The sequence below is a fragment of the Myotis brandtii genome, unplaced genomic scaffold, assembly GCF_000412655.1.
Source record: "Myotis brandtii unplaced genomic scaffold, ASM41265v1 scaffold668, whole genome shotgun sequence".
Classification (NCBI taxonomy): Eukaryota; Metazoa; Chordata; class Mammalia; order Chiroptera; family Vespertilionidae; genus Myotis; species Myotis brandtii.
Genome location: NW_005370597.1, coordinates 3,766,749 through 3,791,619, shown reverse-complemented (window position 1 = coordinate 3,791,619; position 24,871 = coordinate 3,766,749). Strand labels below are relative to the sequence as shown.

General features: G+C 55.9%; 1 protein-coding gene across 7 annotated transcripts in view; it reads left to right on the top strand.

The window, feature by feature from the left end:
- Positions 1-1,159: 1,159 nt before the first annotated feature.
- The window catches only part of PCDH1 (protocadherin 1), a 37,892-nt gene continuing 14,180 nt past the window's right edge, over positions 1,160-24,871 (top strand). For 2 of the 7 annotated variants that reach the window (XM_014529106.1, XM_014529104.1), the window contains exons 1-5: positions 7,618-7,717; positions 7,891-8,756; positions 11,621-13,816; positions 18,865-19,084; positions 21,224-21,614. In XM_014529106.1, coding sequence (XP_014384592.1) covers positions 7,633-7,717; positions 7,891-8,756; positions 11,621-13,816; positions 18,865-19,084; positions 21,224-21,614 — 3,758 coding nt within the window. In that variant the 5' untranslated portion in view covers positions 7,618-7,632. Of the gene's footprint in view, positions 1,419-5,886; positions 6,119-7,617; positions 7,718-7,890; positions 8,757-11,620; positions 13,817-18,164; positions 18,326-18,864; positions 19,085-20,057; positions 20,097-21,223; positions 24,178-24,871 lie in introns of those variants that run through there. The other 5 variants (XM_014529107.1, XM_005881086.2, XM_014529108.1 and 2 more) reach the window with 5 other exon arrangements.

Sequence of the window (24,871 nt, the reverse complement as noted above, 5' to 3'; positions counted from 1 at the left end):
GACGGGAGCTGCGGGAGGGGCGCTCATTCGAGCGAGGCCAAGGGGGCCCTGTCGATGCTCCACGCGCCGGGGCAGAGGTGGGAGAGGCTGGGAGCTTGGAGTGGGGATTGCGGCCGGAGCACCCTGGCCTCCAAGGTCCGCGGCGAGAAGCGGAGCGAGGAGAGGGGGTGCTGAACCGGACCCCAGTTTCGGCGTCCCGCACCCACGCTCGCTTGGAGCCGCGGGGATAAGGAGACTCTAGGAGCGCGCGGGATGGAGATGGTTTGGGGGAGGCGCGCAGCCCTCAGTGTGTGTTTGTGTGTTGGGGGGCTCCCTGAGGACGAAACAGCAAGGACCCTCATCCACACACTTGTTGGGCAGCGAGCTTTGCTCGCGCGGGCGCTTCCAGCTCCCGAGGGCACCCCGAGGACCAGACCACGGACATATGTACACGCACACATACATCCGTTCATATGTGCACAGACATACCTCCCGAACACCAGCGCCCACTGGGGCACCGGCACTGGCTCAGAAGCCGCTCCAGCGCCTGCACGTTCAACGGCAGGGACACACAACCCGTGGCCACACAGAACCACGGAAAGCAGCCGGTGTGACATTCGGACACAAGCACAACCCCGTGCCCTCGTGTAAGAGTGCCTCGGCCACAGTGCCCCTAGATGAACACTTAAAGCCTAGCCTCACGCACATATATTCCTTTAAGGAACATCCCCTCACACAAATGATGTTACCTACTCCCTGGCCAGAACATAGGCACACATCACAGGTCGGCTTGCACCCCTCGACTGCACCCACGGAAACATACAGCCAGTGTCTCAGCACACACCTTGAGCGCACACACCCTAACCCGGGAAAGCACCTGCAGCAGCGCCTCGCGATCACAAACACAAAATCCCCTAACGGTGGGCGTCTCACACATCTTACACCAACAGTGTCACAGTACACCTTGCAGCTTGACACACAAACACACACTCTGTCCCTCTCCCTCGGAGACCAGATTCCGTCGGCGGAAGCCGGGGCCACCCGGGGAGCCCCTAATGCCCCTTCACCTTAATCGCATTGTTATTGTAAATATCTGCACCGCGGGAACACTGGAGGCCGCCGGGCCGGCTTCCCCTCCGGCGCCTCCCTTACTCCCACTCCGGGGCTGGGCCGACCGGGTATTCCCGGAACCAGCTGGACCTGGCCGGTCGCGCCATCCCGCTCCCCAGGGCTCCAGGGCCCTTGGTCCCTTTGCAGAGGGAGCCAGCCTGGGGAGGTCATTGAGACCCTCTTCGGACCCTGTAGCTGCGTCCTCTGAGCCACCTGGGTCCCCAGCACACCTGTTTCCTCTCACACCTGGGCGCCCCTCCGCGGGTCCCCAGCTCCAGGCCTGAGTCTTGTGCGCCGGCAAGGCCCTGGGGCCAGAAGGAGCAGAATTGGTAGGTGAGATGCGCTCGCACCCCTTCCCCCTAGTTATCCTCCGGAGCCCAGACTTGTGGCCTCAGTTCCCCCAGGAGTGGTCGGCGACTATTCCTTCTACCAGGAAATATTTGGGGCGGCGATGAGGTCTTTGAGGATTGAGCGCCGAGCGAAGACCCCTTGGCCGCCCGCCGCGGGAGGGTCGGTTTTATGGGGACGTCCCCTCCGGGCCTGGCTCGCCGCTTAGTGATTCCGGCGCCGGATCCCCCCCGGCGCCCGCCGCGTGGCTCCGGCCGACGCGGGCTTGCGGGAGACCCTAGGCAGAGGCCGGAGATGCGGAGGAGAGATTCCCCGCAGCGGTCCGTGGGGCTGGGGGCGCCAGGGGCCCGGTGGCCAATGCGTGTTCTCACCGCGCGGTGCCTCCACCTTGCCTGGAGCTCCCAAGGCCCGGCGCCGCCGGGTGGGGGTGGAGCCGCCCGAGCCCGAGGCTGGTGGAGGAACTGTCGCCATCACCCCTCTCCCCCACCCCCAGCTCTCCTGCGTTCTCTGGGAGGAGACGCCCCGCGCACGGGGTGTGTGCGGGGAGCGCCCGCTGACCACGGCGGCGTAGGCAGGGGGCTGCCCTGGCCGGCAGAGTCCAGGACGTCGTGACGGAAGGCGCAGGGAGCCTTCCATTACTCTGGGCCAACCCTCGTGTACTGCCAGGAAAGAGGGCACCCAGAAGGTGTTTGTAACCGCCGAGGTCTGGGTGTGTGTCTGGGGAGGGGCAGGGTGTCACTTTCTTGACGTGGGGGGTCTGCACGGATTGACATTTGTAATTACAACTAGACCAGGCCATGGGGTGGGATTGAGGGGATAGGAATAAGAAAGACCTCCAGAGATGGCTGGGGGCAGTGAGGTAGGGGAGCAGGCCTGGTTTCCCTGCTCTCCCCCCCCCTCCCCAGTCCCCAATTCCAAAAGGGATCAGCTGGAAAGGGGTGTCCTGCGGGTCTGGTGTCCTCCTGGCAGAGGAGCTGCTGCGGTGGCTGTTCTTCAGGGAAGCTGGGCTACAGAGAGAGAGTGAGCTAACTGCTGGGAAGAGTGGGATGGAAGGGCCAGGAGGGGGCCCGCAAGGGTGGGGGTGTGGCTTAGTGGGAATCAAGGCTGGGGGGAGAGGAGATGGAGGAGGCCCTTCTGATACAGGGTGAGGGCTGCCCCTACCATGAGCAAGGAGAGTTGGTGCTGCAGACTGATTCTTTCAACAATGCATGGGGCACCTCTCTGCTAGGGCCCATGGTGGCTGGTGGGGATGCCATGCAGTAATAGTATACATACCATCCTTGCCTTCATAGGTCTTCCCAACTGGCAGGGGATCGAGTCAACCAATGAGTACCTACTGTGTGCTTGATGCTGTGAATAAAATGCTCTAGTCAGTGATAACGAGTGATATATATGTTTATATATCCTTTATAATGTAATAGAGCTCCCAAATAACTTCAAGAGGCAGGATTTATTACTTCCAGTTCAGTGTGGAAATAGGTTCAGAAAGGTGAAGTCACTAGGCCAAGGTCACACAGCTGGGAAGTGGTGGAGCAATGGTTTGAGCCCCGATAATCTGAAGAATGCAGGTGGCTGGAAGCTCTGCAAAGGTTAATGGAGGGTTGTGTTCACTGTGGGAGGCCTCTGAACAGCTCCACCCCGCACAGCCCTGCTTACTTATCCTCCTCTCCAGACATTCACTTTGTCCCTGGGTGTGTGTGTTCACATGTTGTGCCTGTTGTGTAACAAACAGAGCAGGGGTCGGGGCTGGGGGTCCAGGGCTGACCTGGGCACTGGGAAGTTGATAGCTGTCTCTGTGTGTTTCCTTTTCCGCCAAAGCATTCAGCAGGAAGTGGACTCGGTCCCCCAGGTGGGCTGGAAATGAAGGTTCCAGGTGAACCCTCACCACTGCTCTCCTCCCTCCCCAGATGTTGACACAGATGTTGTTTTTCCTTGACCTTCCCTGGATTCTGCCCCCTCACACCACCTCACTGTGCTCCTTAAGCCTGAGAAGGATGAGTCAGTGTCCCTGCTGAGGCTCTGGTTTCTCAGGGTCCTGGGTGCCCATGTCACTGGGCGGAGGTGGGGACAAGCCTTGCCAGGAAGTCAACCAGGGCTTGGGGAGGGGCAGAGATAAGGGCTTCAAAGTCTGCCGTCTGGGACCAATGACTTCCAATAACTAACCACTCGGACAAAGTTCAGGGATGTTGGGAGCAGGGGTGAGGAAGGGCCGCCTCATTGCTGTTCATGGCTGCTCTGAATTGCCCTGCAGCCCTAGGGTCCCTGAAACAGCCTGGGAGGCCTGGGGTCCTTCAGACCTTGAACCCTAGGCCCTCTCTTTCTGTTTCCCTCCTTGCCTGGCAGGTTTGGCAGCCCAGGGTGTGTGTGTGTGTGTGTGTGTGTGTGTGTGTGTGTGTGTGTTGGGGTGGGGGTGGGGGTACATAGCAAACATCATATTCTAGCCTCAGGGGTGATTTCTGTTGACTTTCCCTCCCCCGTCCAGTCTTTCCCCCAGACTTTGGGATGTGAAGAGGCATTCTTCTTTCTCAAACCCTGACTTCCACTTACTACTTCTTTGACCTAAGACAAGGAATTATTCTTTTTGAGCCTCAATTTTATCATCCGTTGTGGGGAGCCGTGTAGTAATAAACAGTACTCACTTCAGAGGGGTGGGAGGATTGGATGAAATAATGTATGTAAATGTAGAAAAATATCAGGGAGTGTTAACTTGGGTCCTGGTGATAATAGCGAAGATGATGGTAAAAGTGATGATGATAGAGTTCGCACTTCCAACTCCTAGGATTTAGTGTATCTCAAATTTGTCTCTTAAAAGTTCAGGGCCATTGCTTCCTGCTACCTGGAGATTTCTCCAGGTCCTTTCTCCGGATCAGAATTCCTAAGGGTGGGGCCAGAAAAATCCTAATTTTAAAGGAACTCTCCAGGTGCTTCAAGGGCCTAAATCCTCTTCAACTCTTGCCCCTACTCTGGGTACCCTCCCCACCCCCATCTCCCCGCCCCCATTCTTCCTACCTCTTAGGAACACCCCTTCCCCCCCACTTCCTTGCCTTGATAGTTCTTAGTGGTTCTTTCTCCAACTCAAAAGTTAGCTAGATACCACAGTCCTTTCCTGGCTCCTCTGCTTGTTGGAGGTAGCGTGGGGGGGAGGGGAGGGGAGAGAGAATATGGGGCAGGTCACAAGCTGTTGTGTTTATGCTGCTGGGAGGCCTGAAGGTTTAGAGCCTCAGGTTGTGATCTGGAGGTGGGGAAGGAAGCCCTAGCTACTAGTCAGTCACCCTAACTCTGCCAGACCATGGGCCTCTGAATTTGTAGCTAAAACTTGTGGCATTCATTTTTCTTGGAAAAATCTAAACCATAGTTTCATAAAAATTCATAGAGGGGGATGTGACCCAAAAAGCTTAAGAATCCTTGATCTGAAGAGAGTGAGTGGAGGCAAGCAGTCACTACCTTATTTCTACTCTTTGTCAGGTTTAGGGTAATTCCCTGGTGACCCCCACTCTGCCAAGACGTACGCATGGAACTGGGCGCACAGTGATCCTGAGTTGTGGAGTTGTGTGTGTGCTATGGGGGTTGGGGGGTGGTGGTGGGGGGGGGGCAGAATAAGGTGCCCAGAAGGGAATGAGTTTCTTTGGAGACAGGTGTGTTTGGGTTGGGACATGATGGTCAGATAAGCCCTGTGTTTAGTCTATGAAGGTAAAGGCCTGGAGAGTGAATCCAAATGGAACATCTGACAAATTCCTCCATTTTATTTTAGTTTTTTACATTGTGTAACAGTCTATTTGATTTTTTTTTTTTCCTGTGTCTCTTTCAGAATAGAGAGAGGTCCAGGGAGGGCAGGGAAATTCCTCCTTCTTTTAAAGAGATTAAGATTGCGGTTGGGAACAAACACACACTCATCTGATAATGGTCTCGCATACTTTAAGGACATTCTGAGAAGTGACCAGGGAGGGGCTGTGCCTTGGGCGGGCCATGGGGAGGAAGTGAAGTGTTTGACTTGAGTAAGGAATCTGTGTGTTCAGTGAGCATTTGCTGAGAGTCTACTATGGACTGAAATAGAGAAAGATTAAGTTTGAGCCTTGCAGGTTCTCAGTAGGGGAACAGGCAAGAAAACAAGCCAGGACCACCAAAAGTGCCAGGAGCGGGTAAGCCTGGGAGCTAAACAATCAGTCATTCTGGAGCCCTTGCTGAGTGCCTACTGTATTCGGAGTCAGGATGGGATCTTGAGGATTTAGTAGTAAACAAAGCAGGGGCTCTCCTGCTCTCTGCTCAGTCTTGTAGGAAAGACAAACAATTCACAGATTATATCCCAAAACAACTACATCACAACAATTGTGCTTTTAGGGGCATTTGTTGAGTGCTCACTGTGCTCAGCATTTAGCCCACATCATTTCAAACTCCCTAGGAAATAGGTAGTAGAATCCCCATTTTACAGATCAGGAAACTGAGGCTTTATATTATTGGCTCCAGTTCGTTCAGCCAGGAAGTGACAGCTGGGGTTTGCCCCACCCTGTTCGATGTCATAGTCGCTGCTCTTCTCCACCTTGCTGCTGCCTTACATGTGCCAAATGGGTACAGCCACACAAAACTGTCATTGAGTTAGAACCATTGCCAGCTCCACAGGAGCAGATTGTATCTGCCCTGCTCGCTGCTGTGTCCCAGGACCCAGGACAAAGCTTGGCACATTGTAAATGCATGAATGAGCACCTGTAGTGCCCAGATTTGTGAAGGAGCCTGGGTGGGGAGGGGGGATGAAGGTAGGGAGCTCTGTCCCTTCCTTCAGGATGTTTGGTGTTTGCCTGGAGAGGCAGAGGACACAGGGATAGGTGCACAATATGCCCCAATCCCTTAGCAATGAATCACTGCTGCACCGGGTAGTAGTGAGTCATGGCTGAGGGATTGGGGCAGACAATAAGTGGCTGTGCGTTGGAGGCAGGAGAGGTCACTGTGGGGTGGGGAGACCTGGGAAAGATTCCTAAGGCACCAAAGCAGGCTTTCGGTGGGGTGAGTGTGGTCTGTCATACAGCCTGGAGTAGAATTTCCAGGTGTGGGGCAGGTATTCTGGGTATCAGTGGGGAAAAGAGATTGAACCTGAGCCCTTTGCTGAAAATGCTGGGCCAAAGACTTTGGATTTGAATTGAGGGGCTGGCCTTGGTTTAGCTGGAGAGGAGGAGGGAGTCAAGACTGGGACGGTGGCTGGCAGGTCTGGCTGGGGTCTACAAATGCCCAGCCTCAAAGCTACGGGGGGACAGGCCGAAGAAATGGGTCATTGTGGTGTTGGGCGTGCCACCTGCGCTTGGCTAGGGAATACAGGACTCATTGGAAGGATTTGGGGGTGGGCAGGGAGAGATGGGACTGGACCCGTTAAGGTAGGGAGGGGCCAGGTGTGAAATAGAGGCCAGATGTTTGCCGGGATAAGGATCAAATAGAGCCACATGTTCATATCAAGAGACTGAGCAGGGGAGGAGGTAGGGTCGGGAAAGGCTGGTGGTGTTACTGGCACCTCTGTCCCAGTGAGACCTGCTGGGCTCCCCGTTGCTAAGGGCAGGGCAGGGCAGCTTCCTGTTCCAATTCCTGGGCTAGTCCTGATCACAGTCCTGACCCCAGTCCTGGCCTTTACTGTCTACCACACACCTATGGTGTCTTCCCCCGCACCCCCAGTGGAAGGCAGAGAGGGAGCGGGAGGAGCCCTGGGAATCCTATGTGTACACATGTGTGCATGGTCCGGGGCATGTGTGTTTGGGGAGGGCTAGCACTTAGTCCTCAACCTTGTTCTCAGGCCTTGATTGGTGCCCAGTTCAAGCTGGCCCTTCATGGGGGTTGGGGGACATTAGGCACTATGGGTTATTTTTTGTCAGACAAGGATTTGAGATGTCATATCTCATACACATACTTTGACTTGGCATCTCAGAAGAGAAATGAGACATTATCCCCTCCAGCCAACGAGTGGCCCTCAGTGTGGGCAGTAGTGATCCAGGGTCTGGGGTGTAAGGGGTACCTGTGTCTCTTTTGTAATGTATGTGTATGTGTGGCGGGGGGGGGGATGCTTGAGGCCTCACCCTTCCACTAGCTGTCTCTCTCTATCTTGGTATCAGGGTAATTACCATGGGTGACTAAGGCAGATGCTGGTGAGAAGGAGGTGTTGGGCAAAGCACTGAGCAGGGCGGGAAGGAGGGAGAGTCAGGTGGGTCAGGGCGTTCCATGGGCGGGAGCTGCTCTAGACCTGTTCCAGGTCCCTTACCGGCTCCTCCAGCTGGGCAGACACCACTGCTACACCCAGCTTCGGGTGAGACTTAGGGTTCTGGGGCCCGGAATCAGGGTTCTGTGCTGGGCTGAGCTCTCCTTCTAGGAGAGCAGTGTGTAGGTGGGAGAGGGAGAGTGGGGGGCTGGCTCTGGGCAGCCCTCAGGGCCAGATTCTTCCTGTTAGCTGACTGCCTGTTTTGCCTTTTCCCCTTTCAGCCTTCCTGATTCCAGAGCCTGCCCGGATGGGGCCCCTGAGGCCCAGCCCAGGCCGTGGGGGGCAAGGATTGTCGATGCCCCCCTTGCTGCTGGCACTGCTGCTACTCCTGCTGGCTCCATCCCCAGGCCACACTACGCAGGTGTTGTACAAGGTGCTGGAAGAACAGCCACCCAACACCCTCATTGGGAGCCTCGCAGCTGACTACGGTTTACCAGACGTGGGCCACCTGTACAAACTAGAGGTAGGCGCCCCGTACCTGCGGGTGGATGGCAAGACAGGTGACATCTTCACCACCGAGACCTCTATCGACCGCGAGGGGCTCCGCGAATGCCAAAACCAGTCCCCTGGTGAGCCCTGCATCCTGGAGTTCGAGGTGTCCATCACGGACCTCGTGCAGAATGGCAGTCCCCGGCTGCTTGAGGGCCACATAGAGGTACAGGACATCAATGACAACACACCCAACTTCGCCTCACCAGTCATCACGCTGACCATCCCTGAGAACACCAACATCGGCTCACTCTTCTCCATCCCAGTGGCTTCAGACCGTGATGCTGGCCCCAACGGTGTGGCATCCTATGAGCTGCAGGCCGGGCCCGAGGCCCACGATCTATTTGGGCTGCAGGTGGCAGAGGACCAGGATGGGAAACAGCCACAGCTCATCGTGATGGGCAACCTGGACCGGGAGCGCCAGGACTCCTATGACCTCACCATCAAGGTGCAGGATGGTGGCAACCCCCCGCGTGCCAGCAGTGCCCTGCTGCGCGTCACTGTGACGGACACCAATGACAACGCCCCCAAATTCGAGCGGCCCTCCTACGAGGCCGAGCTGTCTGAGAACAGCCCAATAGGCCACTCGGTCATCCAGGTGAGAGTCCCCTCCACCTCACTGTCAGGGTGACCCTCCTTTTGAAATAGGAGCCCACCCTAAACTGGTGAGAATTCCCTTCACTGAAAGGGGAAACCACAGGCTACTGTGCAAGACCTTCCCACAAGCCCTACCCCACCCTAGCAGCTGATATTACTTTCCTCTTTCAAGCTGCTTCAGTGACAGTGACATAGCATGTGACCGGTAATCCCCCCACCCCCAAGGCAGACTCCAGTTGGAAAAATCTCCAACAAGTAAAACCCTCTCCCAAGTCAATTGACCGTCCCCCAGACACGGGAGCCAAGCTGGAACAAGGGAGTCACCTTTTGTCCAAATAGAATCTCTCTAGAGAAGAGACCATCTTCCCAACCAGGGGCCCTTTAAATGTGAGATTTTCCTGAAGCGGGAGAACGGAGCCTTACTTTGCCTCCCTCCTTGACAAAGGCAGATGAGATCATTGTAGCCAGGCAGGTCCTCAGAAAACTACTCAGAAGTCTGTATGCGGCTTCCTCCACTAGGCATGGGGTGCCATGGGTGTGGGGTGCTTGGCACAGTGGGGGGTTTGGTTGCCTCTGCTGAAGTTCTCAGCACCCCACTCCATGGGAACTGCCCCAGGGGCTGGGCAGCTTGGTAGGGCCAGGGCCTGGGAGGGAGCAAGAAAGCGTCCCTGCAGACAGGTGGGCGTATCTCCCACTGTCATCTCAGCTTGGCCTCCTGCCAGCCCCAGCTCCTTTCTCCTTCCCCCTGGGCTGCAGCTGTCTGTCTTTGATGTGAGGGAGCTGAGGAGGGCTTGGCCTGCCCTGGACACCGTTACCCATCCTAAGAAAAGAGCCTTCGTCCTAGGACCTCAAGCTGAAGTGGGCATGGGCAGGAGTTTCAACCCTTTTTTTAGAGGCTGGTGGATTGGAACCTATAGAAGAGAGACTGAGAAAGAAAAGGGAGACAGACAGTCGGGGATGGTGAATAATAATAGCCTAGGTGCCAGGACTGCTCTAAACACATTATAGGTATTCTGTCATGTAATCCCCACAGTACAAGGTAAGCATTATCCCCATTTCACAGATGGGAAACTGAGTCCGTAGAGATTAGGAAAATTGCCTGATATCATCCAGCCTATATTTTCAGGTCTCACCTTGGCCATGCCCAGCAGTCTGGCTTCAGAGCCTATGTGTGTGTAGTAGCTAACACCCCTCCCAGTGGGTGAAGCAGGAGACTGGGCATACACAAGACTAGAGGTAGATAGGGCAGCAGAGAGAGGATGGGAGAGAACTGGCAGTTGGAAGGAGGCAGAGAGAACTGAGCAAGGATGGAAGGGAAATAGGCAGAAGTTAAGTCCTAGACAGACAAAGGGAGGTAAAATGTCAGGAGAGACAGATAAGCTGGGTGACCTATCTAGAGAGGGAGACAATGGGAATCATAATGAAAATGTTGGGGACAGATAGTTGGGGGGTGTGGGTGTGGGTTGAAGGATGAGGAGTAACTGTTTGTCTTTCAGAGGAGTGAGCAGAGACCAGGATAGCTGGGAACCCATGTCCAGGTGTCTCCACTATTGAAAAAGTTATGGCGGGAAGGAGAAGAGACTAGCAGTGTCTTGAGGGCCCATTAGGTGCGGTGCCCAGCCCTGTGTTAGCACTGATCTTCAGAGATGGACAGATAGGAGGATGGATGGATGGATGGACTAAAAGAGGAGTCAATGTGCCAGGCAGTGTTAGGCACTTACACATATTATTCTGTTTAGTCCTTACCACAGTCCCATGAAATAGGACCTATTGTTATCCCCATTTTATATATTTGTAGACTGAGGCTTGGGGAGATTAAATAATTGGCCTGAAGTCACATAGTTGGGAAGTGGTGGAGCTCGGATTTGAACCTAGGACCCTTCTGCTCTGCTCCCCAGAGCTCTGCCAAATTATGTCTGTCCCTTTCTCCCCCCTCATCCCTCACCCAACCTGTCATCACATTCTGTAGTATCTACCTCATGGCCATTTCAACCAGGTTCCTGTTGCCCCCGTGTTTGTATAGAGTGTGTGTCGGTGCTGGCATGGGAGGGCGTGCCGATGCAAAGGGACAGACGGTTCATTGTTTGATGCTGGGAGCCCAGCCTGCTGCCAGCAGGCTCTGTGGCCTGCACCAACCCCTCCCTCCTCACTGCAGGCTCTGCTGGATTCCTCAAGTTGGTGCCTAGCCAGCACCGGCCCAGTGGGAGGGGAAGAAGCTGCTGAAACAGGTTTCCCTGGTTTGACAAAACAGTGGCCTGGCCAGCTCCCTGTGACCCATATACCTACCTGGCTGCTTTCAAAAGAAATCCCCTCACCTGTGTCCTCCAGGACTTGTGGGTCTCTACTCATGTGCAAACACACATAGGCACAGACACACATACTTTTTCCCACAGTCACCCATAATCACACGTGTATATGCATGCAGGCGTATTATACATATGTCATGCACACACACCATCTCTACTGCTCACACCTATCCAGCTCTTCAGAAGGGTTGAAGGCCAGTTTAATTGGGTGGAAGGGTTGTACTAGTTGGACAACGGGATCCTCATTCCCATATTCGGGCAGATTAGTACAGGAATGATCAGTAGATTTAACTCTGCCTGCTCCCATCTCGAGTAGTTGCTGGTAGCACTGTTGAGGAGTTGCAGGCAGCATCTGTGCTCCTTAGGGAAATAGACCAGGGAGATGTGTGAGAGGGTCAGGATTAGGAAAAGGGCAGGACACGTGCTCCTTTGGAAAGGGTGCCACGTTAGATCAGTCAAGTCTGCTGTGCTCGTTTGAAAGGCAGCACGTGCATCTCTTAATTTGCTATTCTGGACGAACCCATAACTGTTGTCCTTGTTTTTCTCCCCTGCTCTGTAGGTGAAGGCCAATGACTCAGACCAAGGTGCCAACGCAGAGATAGACTACATGTTCCACCAGGCACCTGAAGTCGTGAGGCGTCTTCTGCGACTGGACAGGAACACTGGACTTATCACTGTGCAGGGCCCCGTGGACCGTGAGGACCTAAGCACCCTGCGTTTCTCCGTGCTTGCCAAGGACCGAGGCACCAACCCCAAGAGTGCCCGTGCCCAGGTGGTGGTGACCGTGAAGGACATGAACGACAACGCCCCCACCATTGAGATCCGGGGCATAGGCCTGGTGACCCATCAAGATGGGATGGCTAACATCTCAGAGGACGTGTCAGAGGAGACAGCAGTGGCCCTGGTGCAGGTATCTGACCGCGATGAGGGAGAGAATGCAGCTGTCACCTGTGTGGTAGCAGGGGACGTGCCCTTCCAGCTACGCCAGGCCAGTGAGACGGGAAGTGACAGCAAGAAGAAGTACTTCCTGCAGACCACCAGCCCACTGGACTACGAGAAGGTCAAAGACTACACCATTGAGATTGTTGCCGTGGACTCCGGCAACCCCCCACTCTCTAGCACCAACTCTCTCAAGGTGCAAGTGGTGGACATCAATGACAATGCACCTGTCTTCACCCAGAGCGTCACGGAGGTCAGCTTCCTGGAGAACAACAAGCCGGGTGAAGTGGTGGCGGAGGTCACGGCCAGTGATGCCGACTCGGGCTCCAATGCTGAGCTGGTTTACTCTCTGGAGCCTGAGCCGGCTGCCAAGGGCCTCTTCACCATTTCACCCCAGACTGGAGAGATCCGGGTAAAGACATCCCTTGATCGGGAACAGCGGGAAAACTATGAATTGAAGGTGGTGGCAGCTGACCGGGGTAGCCCCAGCCTCCAGGGCACAGCCACTGTCCTCATCAATGTGCTGGACTACAATGACAATGACCCCAAGTTTATGCTAAGTGGCTACAACTTCTCCGTGATGGAGAACATGCCAGCACTGAGTCCAGTGGGCATGGTGACTGTCATTGATGGGGACAAGGGGGAGAATGCCCAGATACAGCTCACAGTGGAGCAGGACAATGGTGACTTTGTGATCCAGAATGGCACAGGCACCATCCTCTCCAGCCTGAGCTTTGATCGGGAGCAGCAAAGCACCTACACCTTCCAGCTGAAGGCGGTGGACGGTGGCGTCCCACCTCGCTCAGCTTACGTTGGCGTCACTATCAATGTGCTGGATGAGAATGACAATGCACCCTTTATCACCGCCCCTTCCAACACCTCCCACCGGCTGCTGACCCCCCAGACACGTCTTGGTGAGACGGTCAGCCAGGTGACAGCTGAGGACATTGACTCTGGTGTCAATGCTGAGCTGACCTATAGCATTGCTGGTGGCAACCCTTACGGACTCTTCCAGATTGGGTCACATTCAGGTGCCATCACCCTGGAGAAGGAGATTGAGCGGCGCCACCATGGGCTGCACCGTCTAGTGGTGAAGGTCAGCGACCGTGGCAAGCCCCCACGCTACGGCACAGCCTTGGTCCACCTCTATGTCAATGAGACCCTGACCAACCGCACGCTGCTGGAGAACCTGCTGGGCCACAGCCTGGATACGCCACTGGACATCGACATTGCTGGGGATCCAGAATATGAGCGCTCCAAGCAGCGTGGCAACATCCTCTTTGGTGTGGTGGCTGGTGTGGTGGCCGTGGCCTTGCTCATCGCCCTGGCAGTGCTTGTGCGCTACTGCCGGCAGCGGGAGGCCAAGAGCGGCTACCAGGCCGGTAAGAAGGAGACCAAGGACCTGTACGCCCCCAAGCCCAGCAGCAAAGCCTCCAAGGGAAACAAAAGCAAGGGCAAGAAGAGCAAGTCCCCGAAGCCTGTGAAGCCAGTGGAGGACGAGGACGAGGCCGGGCTGCAGAAGTCCCTCAAGTTCAACCTGATGAGCGATGCCCCTGGGGACAGCCCCCGCATCCACCTGCCCCTCAACTACCCGCCAGGCAGCCCTGACTTGGGCCGCCACTACCGCTCTAACTCCCCACTGCCTTCCATCCAGCTGCAGCCACAGTCACCCTCAGCCTCCAAGAAGCACCAGGTGGTGCAGGACCTGCCGCCTGCAAACACATTCGTGGGCACTGGGGACACCACGTCCACGGGCTCTGAGCAGTACTCCGACTACAGCTACCGCACCAATCCCCCCAAATACCCCAGCAAGCAGGTAGGCCAGCCCTTGCAGCTCAGCATGCCCCAGCCCCCACCCCACCCCTACCAGGGGGCCATCTGGACTGAAGTGTGGGAGTGACAGAGCAGGTGTGTTGGGCCCAGGTGCTCAGCAGCCCATGTGGGGCCGGCCCAAGCGAGCGGCGGGAGGTAGGACCAAAGATCTGGGGATGCTGGGGTCCTGGTTGCCTCACCCAGACAGGGAAGGTTAGACAGAGTGAAAACTGAGGGACGGTGTGATCTCCTCCTGTTCCCTGACCACTGGGAGAGGCTGTGACTTGTCAAATCCCCGGACACTGGACCAGGTGCCGGTTCTGGCAGGTGGGGGCTGATGGGCAAGTAGCAGAAGGATTTGGAGGCAGAAACGGGGAGGGAAGTGAAGTCTATTCCAAACCTGGGTCTCCATCCGAGACCAGCCATGGTGCTTCTCCAGAGGGAAATGGGAGACCTGGGTGCTGCTGGGTAAGTGGGCGGGGACTCTGTCAGGGAGGGGCCTCCCCAATTGTGCCTTCTGTATGTACTGTGTGTCACCCTCTTCCCCACCCTAGGCTCCTTGGGTTGGGCCCCAGTTTCCCAGCCCCAGTCCCAAACGCTTATCTTTGACAATAAAGTTCTCTATTTTTGGAGTTTTCGTTTCTTATTTTCCTGGAACTGAGAGAAGGAGTGAGAGAGACTGGAAACAGCCCTTTGCCCTTAGGTCCTGACCCCATTTTCCCATCCCTTTCTGCCCCTTCCCACATCCTAGACTTGCCCCTCCGCTCCAACCTTTTTAATTTACCGTCTTCCTATCTACCCCTATGTCCATGTCCTTGTCCCAGGGAAAGTGCCCGTTCCAAGTATCCTTCAACATGTCCCCTTACCCCACATTTGTGAGGCCGTCTCCCTAGGAATGACAGTCTTCACCAAGAAAGGGCAGGTGGGGCTGCACCCAACTCCTGCCCTTTCCCCACTGGCTGAGACTTGACTTTGCCAGTCTGCCCATACTGAGCCTGACAGACTCAGACCAGAGCACCTCGTGGGGTGGGGTGGGGTGGGGTGCAGCCTGCGCGTCTCAGGTGAAGGCAGATAAGTCCTTGATTATACCAGCCACCTCCCCTTCAGGTCCAGATCTTCCCAAGTCCCTTTCCCAGACTCTAGATCCCAATACCACTCAACACCCAGCAATTAGCTGGCGCTGCCCTGTGTCCCCCCACCATGATCACCATCCTAGGCTGCCCCAAGGGAGGGCCCAGAGAAGGGGGAGGAAATTCTCAAGTCCTTGAATTGACCTGCTCTGTATCCCCACTTTTAGGGTGCTCCCTGCTGACTGGGGCAGAGGCATCCTAGTCCTGCCCGCTCCCTTCCTTCAGCTCCTTGCTCTGGCCACCTGCGTTGCTGGCTCTCACTCTCTCTCTCTCCATCTCTCACTTCTTGCTCTCTTGGGTCTTCCCTAGCTGTGCCTTAGAGGGAGGGAGGCTAAAGTCTGGGTGAGGGACCTCAGGTCCTGAGTGAGTCTCTGAGGCCAGAGGCAACCTGTCTCCATGGCGACTGAAGAGGCTTGAGACACTCCCAAGAGGTCCCAGGCGCCAGCTCTCTGCTTTGATTCTGTCCACAAACTCGCCCATGCCCTGGGGGGTAGCCCCAAAGTAAAAACTCCTGGGGGCTTTGGAGGAGTGGGGTGTGGGGAAGTGAAATCTAGTCTCATCTCATTTCTCCTGGACAAATTAGCATCTCCAAGGTGAGCTCAGGCAACTCCTGACCAATCATTCTTGCTCTTTTATTCCTACCTTGCTGCCACTAGTTCTTCTCTTCCTTTAGCTCCTTCACCCCTTTTCTTTTCCCAGAGTCAGACGGTTATTCCTTACTTGGCTTCAGTTCAGATCGTGGGTGGAGCCACAATGCATACCTTCTCCCAACATTTAGACTCAACCAAACTGCAACACCATTGTCATCACCCAAACACAAAGGCTGTGTGCTCAGCATGGTACTAGACCCCGAGGCTAAATGGTCACATTTGTGCAAGACTTAATAGTGAGAAGATGAGGTAAATGAGAATCTTAAGTGTCGTGAGAAGTGCCATAGAAAAACTTTCCCCAACTTGTCCCAGGACTACTTCTGCTACTACCTGCTGCTTTTTTTTTTTTTTCTTTTTTTTTTTCAGTTTTTACTAGGTGCAACCTACCATGCTAAGCACTCGATGTGAATTAGCTCATTCAATGCTCATAACTCTTTGTGACATAAGTCATTATAATGCTCACTTTACAGAAGTGAAAACTAGTTAGCGATGAAGTCAGAATTCAAGCACAAAGCATCATGAGATCTGATTTCCAGAGTCTGCTGTTAACCATTATGCGATAAAAAAAAGAGGGGGGCCTTCTATGATCAAGTTAGTTTTGGTAGTAAGAGCTGCACTATCACATTATCCTATTAAAGGCTCTGCGAAGCCTGCAAGAAAGGGGGAACCTGTTAAACTATGTAATTCTGGGTTTTCCAATTTTATTTGACCATAGTGCCCTCTCCCTTTCCTTGAGGAGCACAGTATGGGAAGACCTGCATAGGACATGGGAGTGGACTCATGGAAAGGGAATGTGAAACTCCATGATCAGTAGGAGTTGGGCAGGAGGGTTTGCCCTGTGAGCCAACTCCTGAGTCAGGAGTGAGTATGACCAGGTTGGGGACAAGGAGAAGGGAGAAAGGGGAGTATTCTGGCTGGAGTGGAGGGTATAGGAGAGAACTGAGAGATGAGACAGAAAAACTAAGTTGTAGAGGACACGGATGCCTTGCCGAAAGTTCCTTAAGAGGAAATGGGAGCCCCTGAGAGCTCAATTTAGATGAACTGAGTTTTACAAAGTCCACTGGAGTGTATGGTAGACTTAAAGGGAATAGAGGGGAAGGTACAGGATTGAAACTATGGTCTGAGCTAAGATGGTGGCAATGAGGATGATGGATGGATGGATTTGGCTGAACTTAAGGAGAAAAGACCCATAGGACTCAAGGGATAATTGAATATGGGGTGGGAATGGGGAGTGAGGGGAGAGGTACCAGGATTTCCAGGTAGATAGACATCATCCTTCTGAGTCTGGGTGACTGGATAGTGATGAGGTCATTGCCTTTGCAGAAGCTGATTGAAGAAAAAGAATTTGGTTGCAGACATATCTGAAGGGCCAGTAGAGACAGCCAATTGGAAATATCCAGCAAGTGTCTAGAACTTCAGGGCTAGGGTTTGAGAGAGCTTTTGGATCTAGGCTTTGTAAGATTTAATAGTAGAGAATTAAAGGAAACATTTGGTGTTGAGTATGACCCAACCCTCTATTTTATAGAAAAGAATCATAGGGAAAAGATACCAAGTGATGTGCCTAGCAGGCAGGATGGAAGCCTTAGATTCCCAGGTGCGGGTTCTGCAGAGGGAGGAGAGGGAAGCACCCAACAAGCAGACTGCCCTGTGCTCCCCAGCCCCCTCCTGGAGCTGTTCACTCCACCAGGTGGACGCTGCTCCTTTACAACCTCTCAGTCCCAAATGTTCAGGTCAATTTGGGGGACCATGCCTGTCGTCACCCAGATCCTTCAATGTTTTAGATCACAGCATGGATCCCAAGAAGGGTTGCCTCTTCCTGAAGATGGGGTGGGAGCCAAGATGGGAAGGCAGTTCTGGGCTGCCTTCCAACTGCCTTCCCATCAGCTCCAAAGCTCCCTGTCCTAGCAGACTCCCCCATCCCAGCTGCCTTGAATGGGATGGAGATTATGTAGGGTATCAGGAGGATGGGTCTTCAAAACCTCCTATTGAGGGTTGTAGAGGAAAGACAAAGCTCTGAAAAAGTCTTAGAGGATTGGAAGGAGCCTGGAGACTCATCAGCAGGGCCCTGGGCCTGGGCGGCTCCCACTCCTGCCCTCCAGGGGCCCTGGCTCTGTGCCCTCCACGACTCTTCATTTATGGTTGGCAGGAACACCGGTGGCAGTCCTAGGTGGGTGTTTGGGTGACTGGCTGGTTGTGCCATGTGCTAAGCTGAGGTTGCCAGGTTCCTGGGGTGATCGTTAACCCGTGGCAGGCAGATAGGAGCCGGCTGGGAGCAGCCTGTCACTGTTCCACTCCCCCCACCCCAGTCCCCAGTCCAAGCTTCTAAGCCCTGGCTCCACCAAGTCCACAGCCCTTCCCAGAAGCTCCTTCTTGTTTCCTAGAAGGAGTCCATTTGAGGTCAGCCTTCCTAACCTCCTGATGGATGCCAGGTCTTCCCAGGCCCTGCCCTCTACAGTTAATATGTTTCCTGATCTCGAGCATGAGGGAGTTTCCATTGTTCCCGTTCCCACCCCCCAAGGTGTCTGGTTTGTTATCTGGCTCCCTTCTCCCCTCCCACCTTTTCCACTCCCAGGCCTCTCTGGAGTGGGGACAGGGGGGCTGAGTGGGAGCAGACTCAGCAGGGAGTCCTGAGGCTGCCTGCAGCATGACAAACCAGGCCAAGGAGCAGGATCAGAAAGAGGTTGGCAACTCCTGTGGATGGAGGCAATGGGAAGTTACAGAGCAAGGAGACAGGTGAGGAGCTGGAGTTTGGGGGGATGCTGTTTGGAAATTAGGGAACTGTTGTGGTATTGGTGAGCTGTTTTGGAATTAGGAGTCTATACTGCTTTTAGGGAGCTTTTCTGGAAATTGGAGGCTTGCTAGTGTTTAAAGGCTCTGCTTGAACTACGGGAGTTGGCTGGTATTGTGCTATTCTGATGTTGGCTGTTCTGGAATTAAAGCGAGGCTGCGCCAGTATCTGGAGGCTGCGCTGTAACAGGTGGTTGTACTGGATTAGGCTTATCGTGGTGGCCTGGGGGCTATATTAACATTGGGGCCTATGCTGTGTGGGAACTTTCAGTGTGTGGTCTTGGCTGTACCGGGAGCTATCTTAGAATTAAGGGGAAGTCCTCTATTAGGGTGTGTGCCTTCTGGGGGCTGTGCTGTGCTGGGGGGCTCGGCCTCTTCTTGGTTGCTGCTGAGGGGGCTGGAAGATCTGGGGGTGAGCCTGGCTCAGGCTGGGGGCCCCATTGGGCAGCCTGTCCAGCCCACAGTGACAAGTTCTCTCCCTGCAGTTACCTCACCGCCGCGTCACCTTCTCCGCCACCAGCCAGGCCCAGGAGCTACAGGACCCGTCCCAGCACAGTTACTACGACAGTGGGCTGGAGGAGTCCGAGACACCATCCAGCAAGTCATCCTCAGGGCCCCGACTCGGTCCCCTGGCTCTGCCTGAGGATCACTATGAGCGCACCACCCCCGATGGCAGCATAGGAGAGATGGAGCACCCTGAGAACGGTGAGGGGCGTCAGCATGGTGGGGCACCCCAGGAATGAGCAGAAGCCAGAAATGGCAACAAGACCTTGGGAACATCCTCCATTTATTGAGCTCATTGGATGTTCAGCAGTGATCACTGTGCTGAGTGCTCTCAGGTCTATGTTGATTTAGTCTTCACGACTCTGTCTGACCTGAAACTTTATGGTTCCCACTTTACAGGGGAAGAAACTGAGGCTCAGAGAGGGTGAGTCACTTACCCACAACTATACATAGGAAGCAACAGAGCTGGGGGGGATTCAAACCCAGGCTTCTCTGGCTCCAAAGACCTTGCATTGGGCACCACATTCTGCTGCCTCCCTGGGGACAGGGCCCCTGAGAATGGTGGCCAAAGGCCTCAAGTAGTGGTAATGGAACCTAACTCTACTTGCGGGAATCTTGAGATAAAGAGGGTCCCCTAACAAGGTCAGAGGGCCTTGAGGAAAGGGAGGGTACCCCAGAGGCTTTGAGCATCTCAGAGAAGGGTATTATTATCCCCTTGGGGGAAGAAGCAGTGTTTGGCTGAGGAAAGGGGGTGGGGAGGTCTGGGAAGGGGCAGGCTTATCTGGGAGGGGATTGGACGGTGATGGCAGAAGGAAGGTCCTGGCTGGAGCAGAGGTCAGTGTGGGAATATGTGGTGGGTGAGCTGCGAGAATGTGGTGCTGTGTGTGTGTGTGTGTGTGTGTGTGTGTGTAGGTGTCCATAGCTGCCTGTGGAGGGGCACACTGATAAACCTCCCCTTGGGATGGAAAGACTTGGAGATGTCCTTGGGTCTCGCCCCCTCCCTCGGTCCAAACTCTCCCAGCATCCCCCAAAAGATGCAAAGGTCCACTTCCACCCCTTAGGCACTGGGCCCTTCTCTAACCTCCCAAGCCCCAGATCTCAGAGTGCCCTCGCCCCCACCCTGCCCCTCCATGCTCTGTCTCATGCCCATCTCGTCCTTTTTGTGCCCGCGCAGAGCCGGCTGGTCGGAGCAGGCCCTGAGGCAGAGTGCCAGGTATGTGGGAGCTACTCTGGGGTCTGGGGGACTCGGTCCAGCACCCAGCCCCACCCACCCAGTGCCCCTGCTCTGCTCCGTGCTACCGTGGGTCCCCCAACTCTGCCCTGAGCTGAAGAGCCTTGGCACTTGGAGGGTTAACAACAGAGCTGTCCCCTCCTCACCTTGCACTGGCTGGAGGCCAAACCAAGGTGGGTGGTGCTGCTCCCCTGAGGGGGGGTCATGGCCTGGTACTGTCCCTGAGTGAGGGCAGGACAGGGGCAACTATAACAGGAAGTGCTCATGGCTTTAGCCGTTCCCATGGAGACCCTGCTGCCCAGCAACCACACCGGCTACTGCTGATGTCAGGCAGCCAACTCCTGTTCCCGTGGGTGTTCTGGGCAGGGAGCCGGGGCAAGGCCAGGGGTGGTGGTTGGTGTAGGGGGCTGGAGTGAGGTGGGGAGGAGCTGCATGAGTGTGCTTGCGAGTGTGTGAGTGTGTGCTTCTCTGTGAACTCCCCACACAGAAGCTCGTCTCCTTCATGGCTTTACAGGAGGGCCTTGCTGCTCTGGGGCGGAGTGGGGTTCCAGGGTAGCTTGGAGCCTGGGGAGGCTTGAGCGGGTTCAGAAGGAAGGTATGTGTCCCCCTTTGTCTGAGGATAGAGAAGCCCAGTGTAGACTTGTGTGCCCACACTTATCTGAGAGGACATGAGGACATGTGTGTGTGTGTGTGTGTGTGTGTGTGAGAGAGAGAGAGAGAGAGAGAGAGAGAGAGAGAGAGAGAGAGTCTTTACATGAGGATGGGGTTTCTTCACCCCTGTCGGAGGGTAGATTTGTGGATGACGGAGTGCGTAGATGAGCTTCGTATTCGCACACCAGTCTGAGGGCAGATTTGGTGGGTGTGCGCGAGCAGAGCTGGAGGGTGGGTGAGGATGGAAGGACTGTGTCTATTTAAGGGTGGATTTTGTGTGTGAGAGGGAGAGTGAGCATGTGGTGGATGGTGGGGGGCGTATGTCTATTTGAGGGGATGTGTGCCTCTGAGCTCAGTGGGCAGGGGGTGTGTGCACCCTGTTCTGAGGTGCCAGTGGGAGGCCCGGCACAGAGCTTCGCAAGGCCCTTCCTGACGACTGTCCTGGCTCTCTCCTGTAGACCTGCGCCCTTTGCCTGATGTCGCAATGACGGGCACATGTACCCGGGAGTGCAGCGAGTTTGGTCACTCTGACACATGCTGGATGCCCGGCCAGTCGTCTCCCAGTCGCCGGACCAAGAGCAGCGCCCTCAAACTCTCCACCTTCGTGCCTTACCAGGACCGAGGAGGGCAGGAGCCTGCGGGCGCCGGCAGCCCCAGCCCCCCGGAAGACCGGAACACCAAAACGGCCCCCGTGCGCCTCCTGCCCTCCTACAGTGCCTTCTCCCACAGTAGCCATGATTCCTGCAAGGACTCGGCCACCTTGGAGGAAATCCCCCTGACCCAGACCTCGGACTTCCAACCGGCAGCCGCACCGGCATCTGCCCAGACGGCCAAGCGCGAGATCTACCTGTGAGCCCCCTTCTGGCCTGCGGCCAACCCCTTGTCCAGCCGCCGGCCAGCTCCCAGATAGGCCCATTCCAGGGCCCCACTCCTGACCCCCTCCAGCGTGGACTTCCTGGCCAGGGCCCCAAGTGTGTGTGTGTGGGGGGGGTGCAGTGCTGGCCTCATGACCACACTGCCCTTCCCCTATGCAGGGTCCAGGTCCTCTTCCCTCACTTCAGCCCCCAGCCCCCAGGGAGCCCCTTCTTCCCCTTCATGGGGCTTCCCCAGCTGACGCCCAAGAGAGCTCTTCTACAGTGACTAGGCTCCCATCCCTCGACTTCCAGGGAGCACCCCCTTACTTTGGGTAGATGGTGGAATCAGGGGTGGGCAACACACTTTTAATTCATTGTTTCCCGCATGGCCGACCAGGGCGGAGATAGGATGCCCCCATTCCAGCACTGAAGCAGGGCTGAACTGGGGAGCCCCTCCCCTGGGAACTCCCAGAGGAATCTCCTGACCACCAGGGGCTCCCTGAAGGGCTTTTGTTACCAAAGGTGGGGTGGGGATGGGGGTGGGAGTGGGCGGAGGCCTTGTCTTCCCATACTACTCCTGGGCTGACCTGCCCACCACATGCCCATGCCTGTCCCACCTGGGCCCCCTTCCCTGCTGGTCATGCAGTGTCTGTATATAAGGACCTTGGAATGATGTCCCCATTTCTGCCTGATTTGCAACTTTTCTCGTTGATGTTGTGTTGTCTTGGGGGACCCCTCTGGGGGAACCTGCTCTGTGTCCCCCACCCCAGGCCTCTATTGTTCCATGTTGTAAATACCTGGGGCCGTGGCGGGATGGGGGTGCAGGGCAGGGACACAACGGGGGGTGGGGGTGGGGATGGGGGTTACATTTGCCTATCAGCAGAGCTGGGCTTTTATTTAATTTTTTTTTAAAAAAAATACAAATCTCTATTTTTTTGGAACTGTTGCGCTGTGCCCTGGGGGGAGATCCCCGCTCAGGCTGGCCCTCCCACATCCCGATAAGCATCGCAGAGGGGCCCTGAGACTGTGGGGGCAGCTAGACAGGGGTGGGATGACTGTGCCTCTGGCCTGGTTGGGTGAGTTGGGAGCAGGAAGGTTTGCTCAGGGGGTGGCTGATTGCTGCCCCCAATAGGGGGGACCTATACCCTGCTTCCTCCCTGCCCCCCATCCCCCAGCCCCTGCCATGACTGACCCGTCAGCCTGTAAAACCACCATTGCCTTGATCTCGGGGTGGGAAGGGCTGCCTCAGGGCACCCTGGGCTCCTGGCCCCCTTCTTCCAGTTGGGCTTCCCTTTGCCAGGGTCAGGGGTCCCATGGGGGAGTGGGTAGGGAGATTGGGGGGCAGAGAAGCCCAGTCAGCCATGATGAGGTGGGATTCCTTTCTTCACCTCAGGGGGCCAGGGTGTGAGGGGCATCCTGTAGAGCCCCCATCTCCCACTGTGGCCATCTCAAAGCCTCAGTCCCTCTTCCTTCCAGAAACCCCCATTGCCTTGGCCCATACCTCTCCAGCGCCCCAGGGGCCCAGGCTGGGAGTCTGGAGACTCAGGGTATGGCCCTTGCTAGACTTAGTCTAAGCTTGGGGGGTGGCCCAAGGATGGGAGAGGTGGGTACAGGCTGCTGGGTTGTCTGGTGCCTTTGGGAGCTGTGTTGCTGGGGTCTTGACTCCTGTAACCCCAGAGACCCCACCTCCACCCCGGAAAAGCCAGGGGGCTGAAGAATTATCCTAAACTCTGCTCCTTGCCCCTAACTCGGCTTCGAGTAACAGTGCTGGGAAGGAGAGCATTGTTAGGCTGGTGGCCCCAGCATGCACAGCTCTTCTATGGAGGGCAGGGGGTAGAGTGAGCTGGGGAGGCAGCAACCAGGTCTAGGGGTTAGCCAAAGGCTCCTTTCCCTGGGGGAGGCCCAGGAAGTGGGCCGGGGCTTGTTAAAGAGACAGCCCCTTCCCCCTGCACAAACGGGGCAGGTGCAATAGTGGTGGAGTTGGTTAACATGAGGTGCCCGGCTGGTGGGGCAGTGGCTTCCTGGGTCTTGGAGGTCAGGATCCTTGCAAGAAGATTGTATGAGGCCCATTTGCTTGGTGGAGAGGGTGGTCCAGACAGGAGGCATTCCTGGGGTCAGTGGACTCCCCCAGAAGCTCCTGGTGGCCTGGGCATCCTGCTCTGGTCTTGGAGACCCCTGAGCACTGGGTGGAAGGGCAGAGAAGCATTTTGCACAATGGAGAAGCCAGAAGGAAGGGGTGGCCCAGATGGCTGGGAGGGCTGAGAAGCACAGAGGAGGAGCCCTTCCACAGGCCAAGGCAGAGCCCCCAGCCCCCTGGTTGGGGTCGGGGTGCGCTGAGTCTGTCACCACCTGGGCACTTGAGAGGTGAAACCAAAGGTGGGCAGGGGATGGGTGACCGCACTGGGGACCGCTCCTGTTGGTCCTAGGTCTGTGAAGCCCTTCCCCAATGCCTTGTGTCGCGTACAGTTTTATGTACAAATAGGCGACATTTGGCCAGAGGAGACCCCCTCAAACCCAGCCGGACCCAGTCAGTGTCTTCCTAGAGGGGACCTAGCCGGCCCCCACACCCCCTACTTCAGAGCATGTCTCTTGGTAGGGGGAGGGTATACGGGGACATATTTCTCTCCCTGGGTCCCTGAAGTGTATCTCATATCCCAGGGGGAAGGTCTCTGGAGCATCCCTCACCTCTGGGGGCTCCCTAGCCCCTATCTCTCCCCTTGGGAGTCTCTGGGGGGACATGTATTCCCGCTGGGGACCATGGGAGCATGTCTCCCCCTACCCAGGCTCTCTGGGGAGCCTGTTTTCCTCCCAGGATTCCTGGGAGGACTTAAGGCATGTCAGTCTTGGGCCACCTCTCTTCCCAGGGAAGGGAGTGATCTCTGAAGCATGTCCGGGAAGGGATGTCCTGGCCCTCCCTGCACCTCTGCTCTGGGGGTCTCTGACCTGCAGCACTTTGGGGAAAGACTGGACAGCTCTGAGTTGTCTTTTCTCCTAAGGGGCCTGGGGGACCTCTCTCCTGAGGGCCCCCTGCCTCTGGAGCCATTTCTTCCCTGGGTGGGGGCTGTCTCCTGGTGGTGGGAGGGCTCGTGTTGGCCATGAGAAGGTCTCTTCGGGGGCGTCTCCACGTGGGACTTCTCTGGGAGGGGGGACTGTGTCTCGCCCGTGGGGTTCCCAGGCGGGTGTGTCTGCCCGTGGGGAGGAGGGGACTGTGTCTCCTCCGTTATCTGAGTGGGGAGGGGGGCCGTGGCTCTC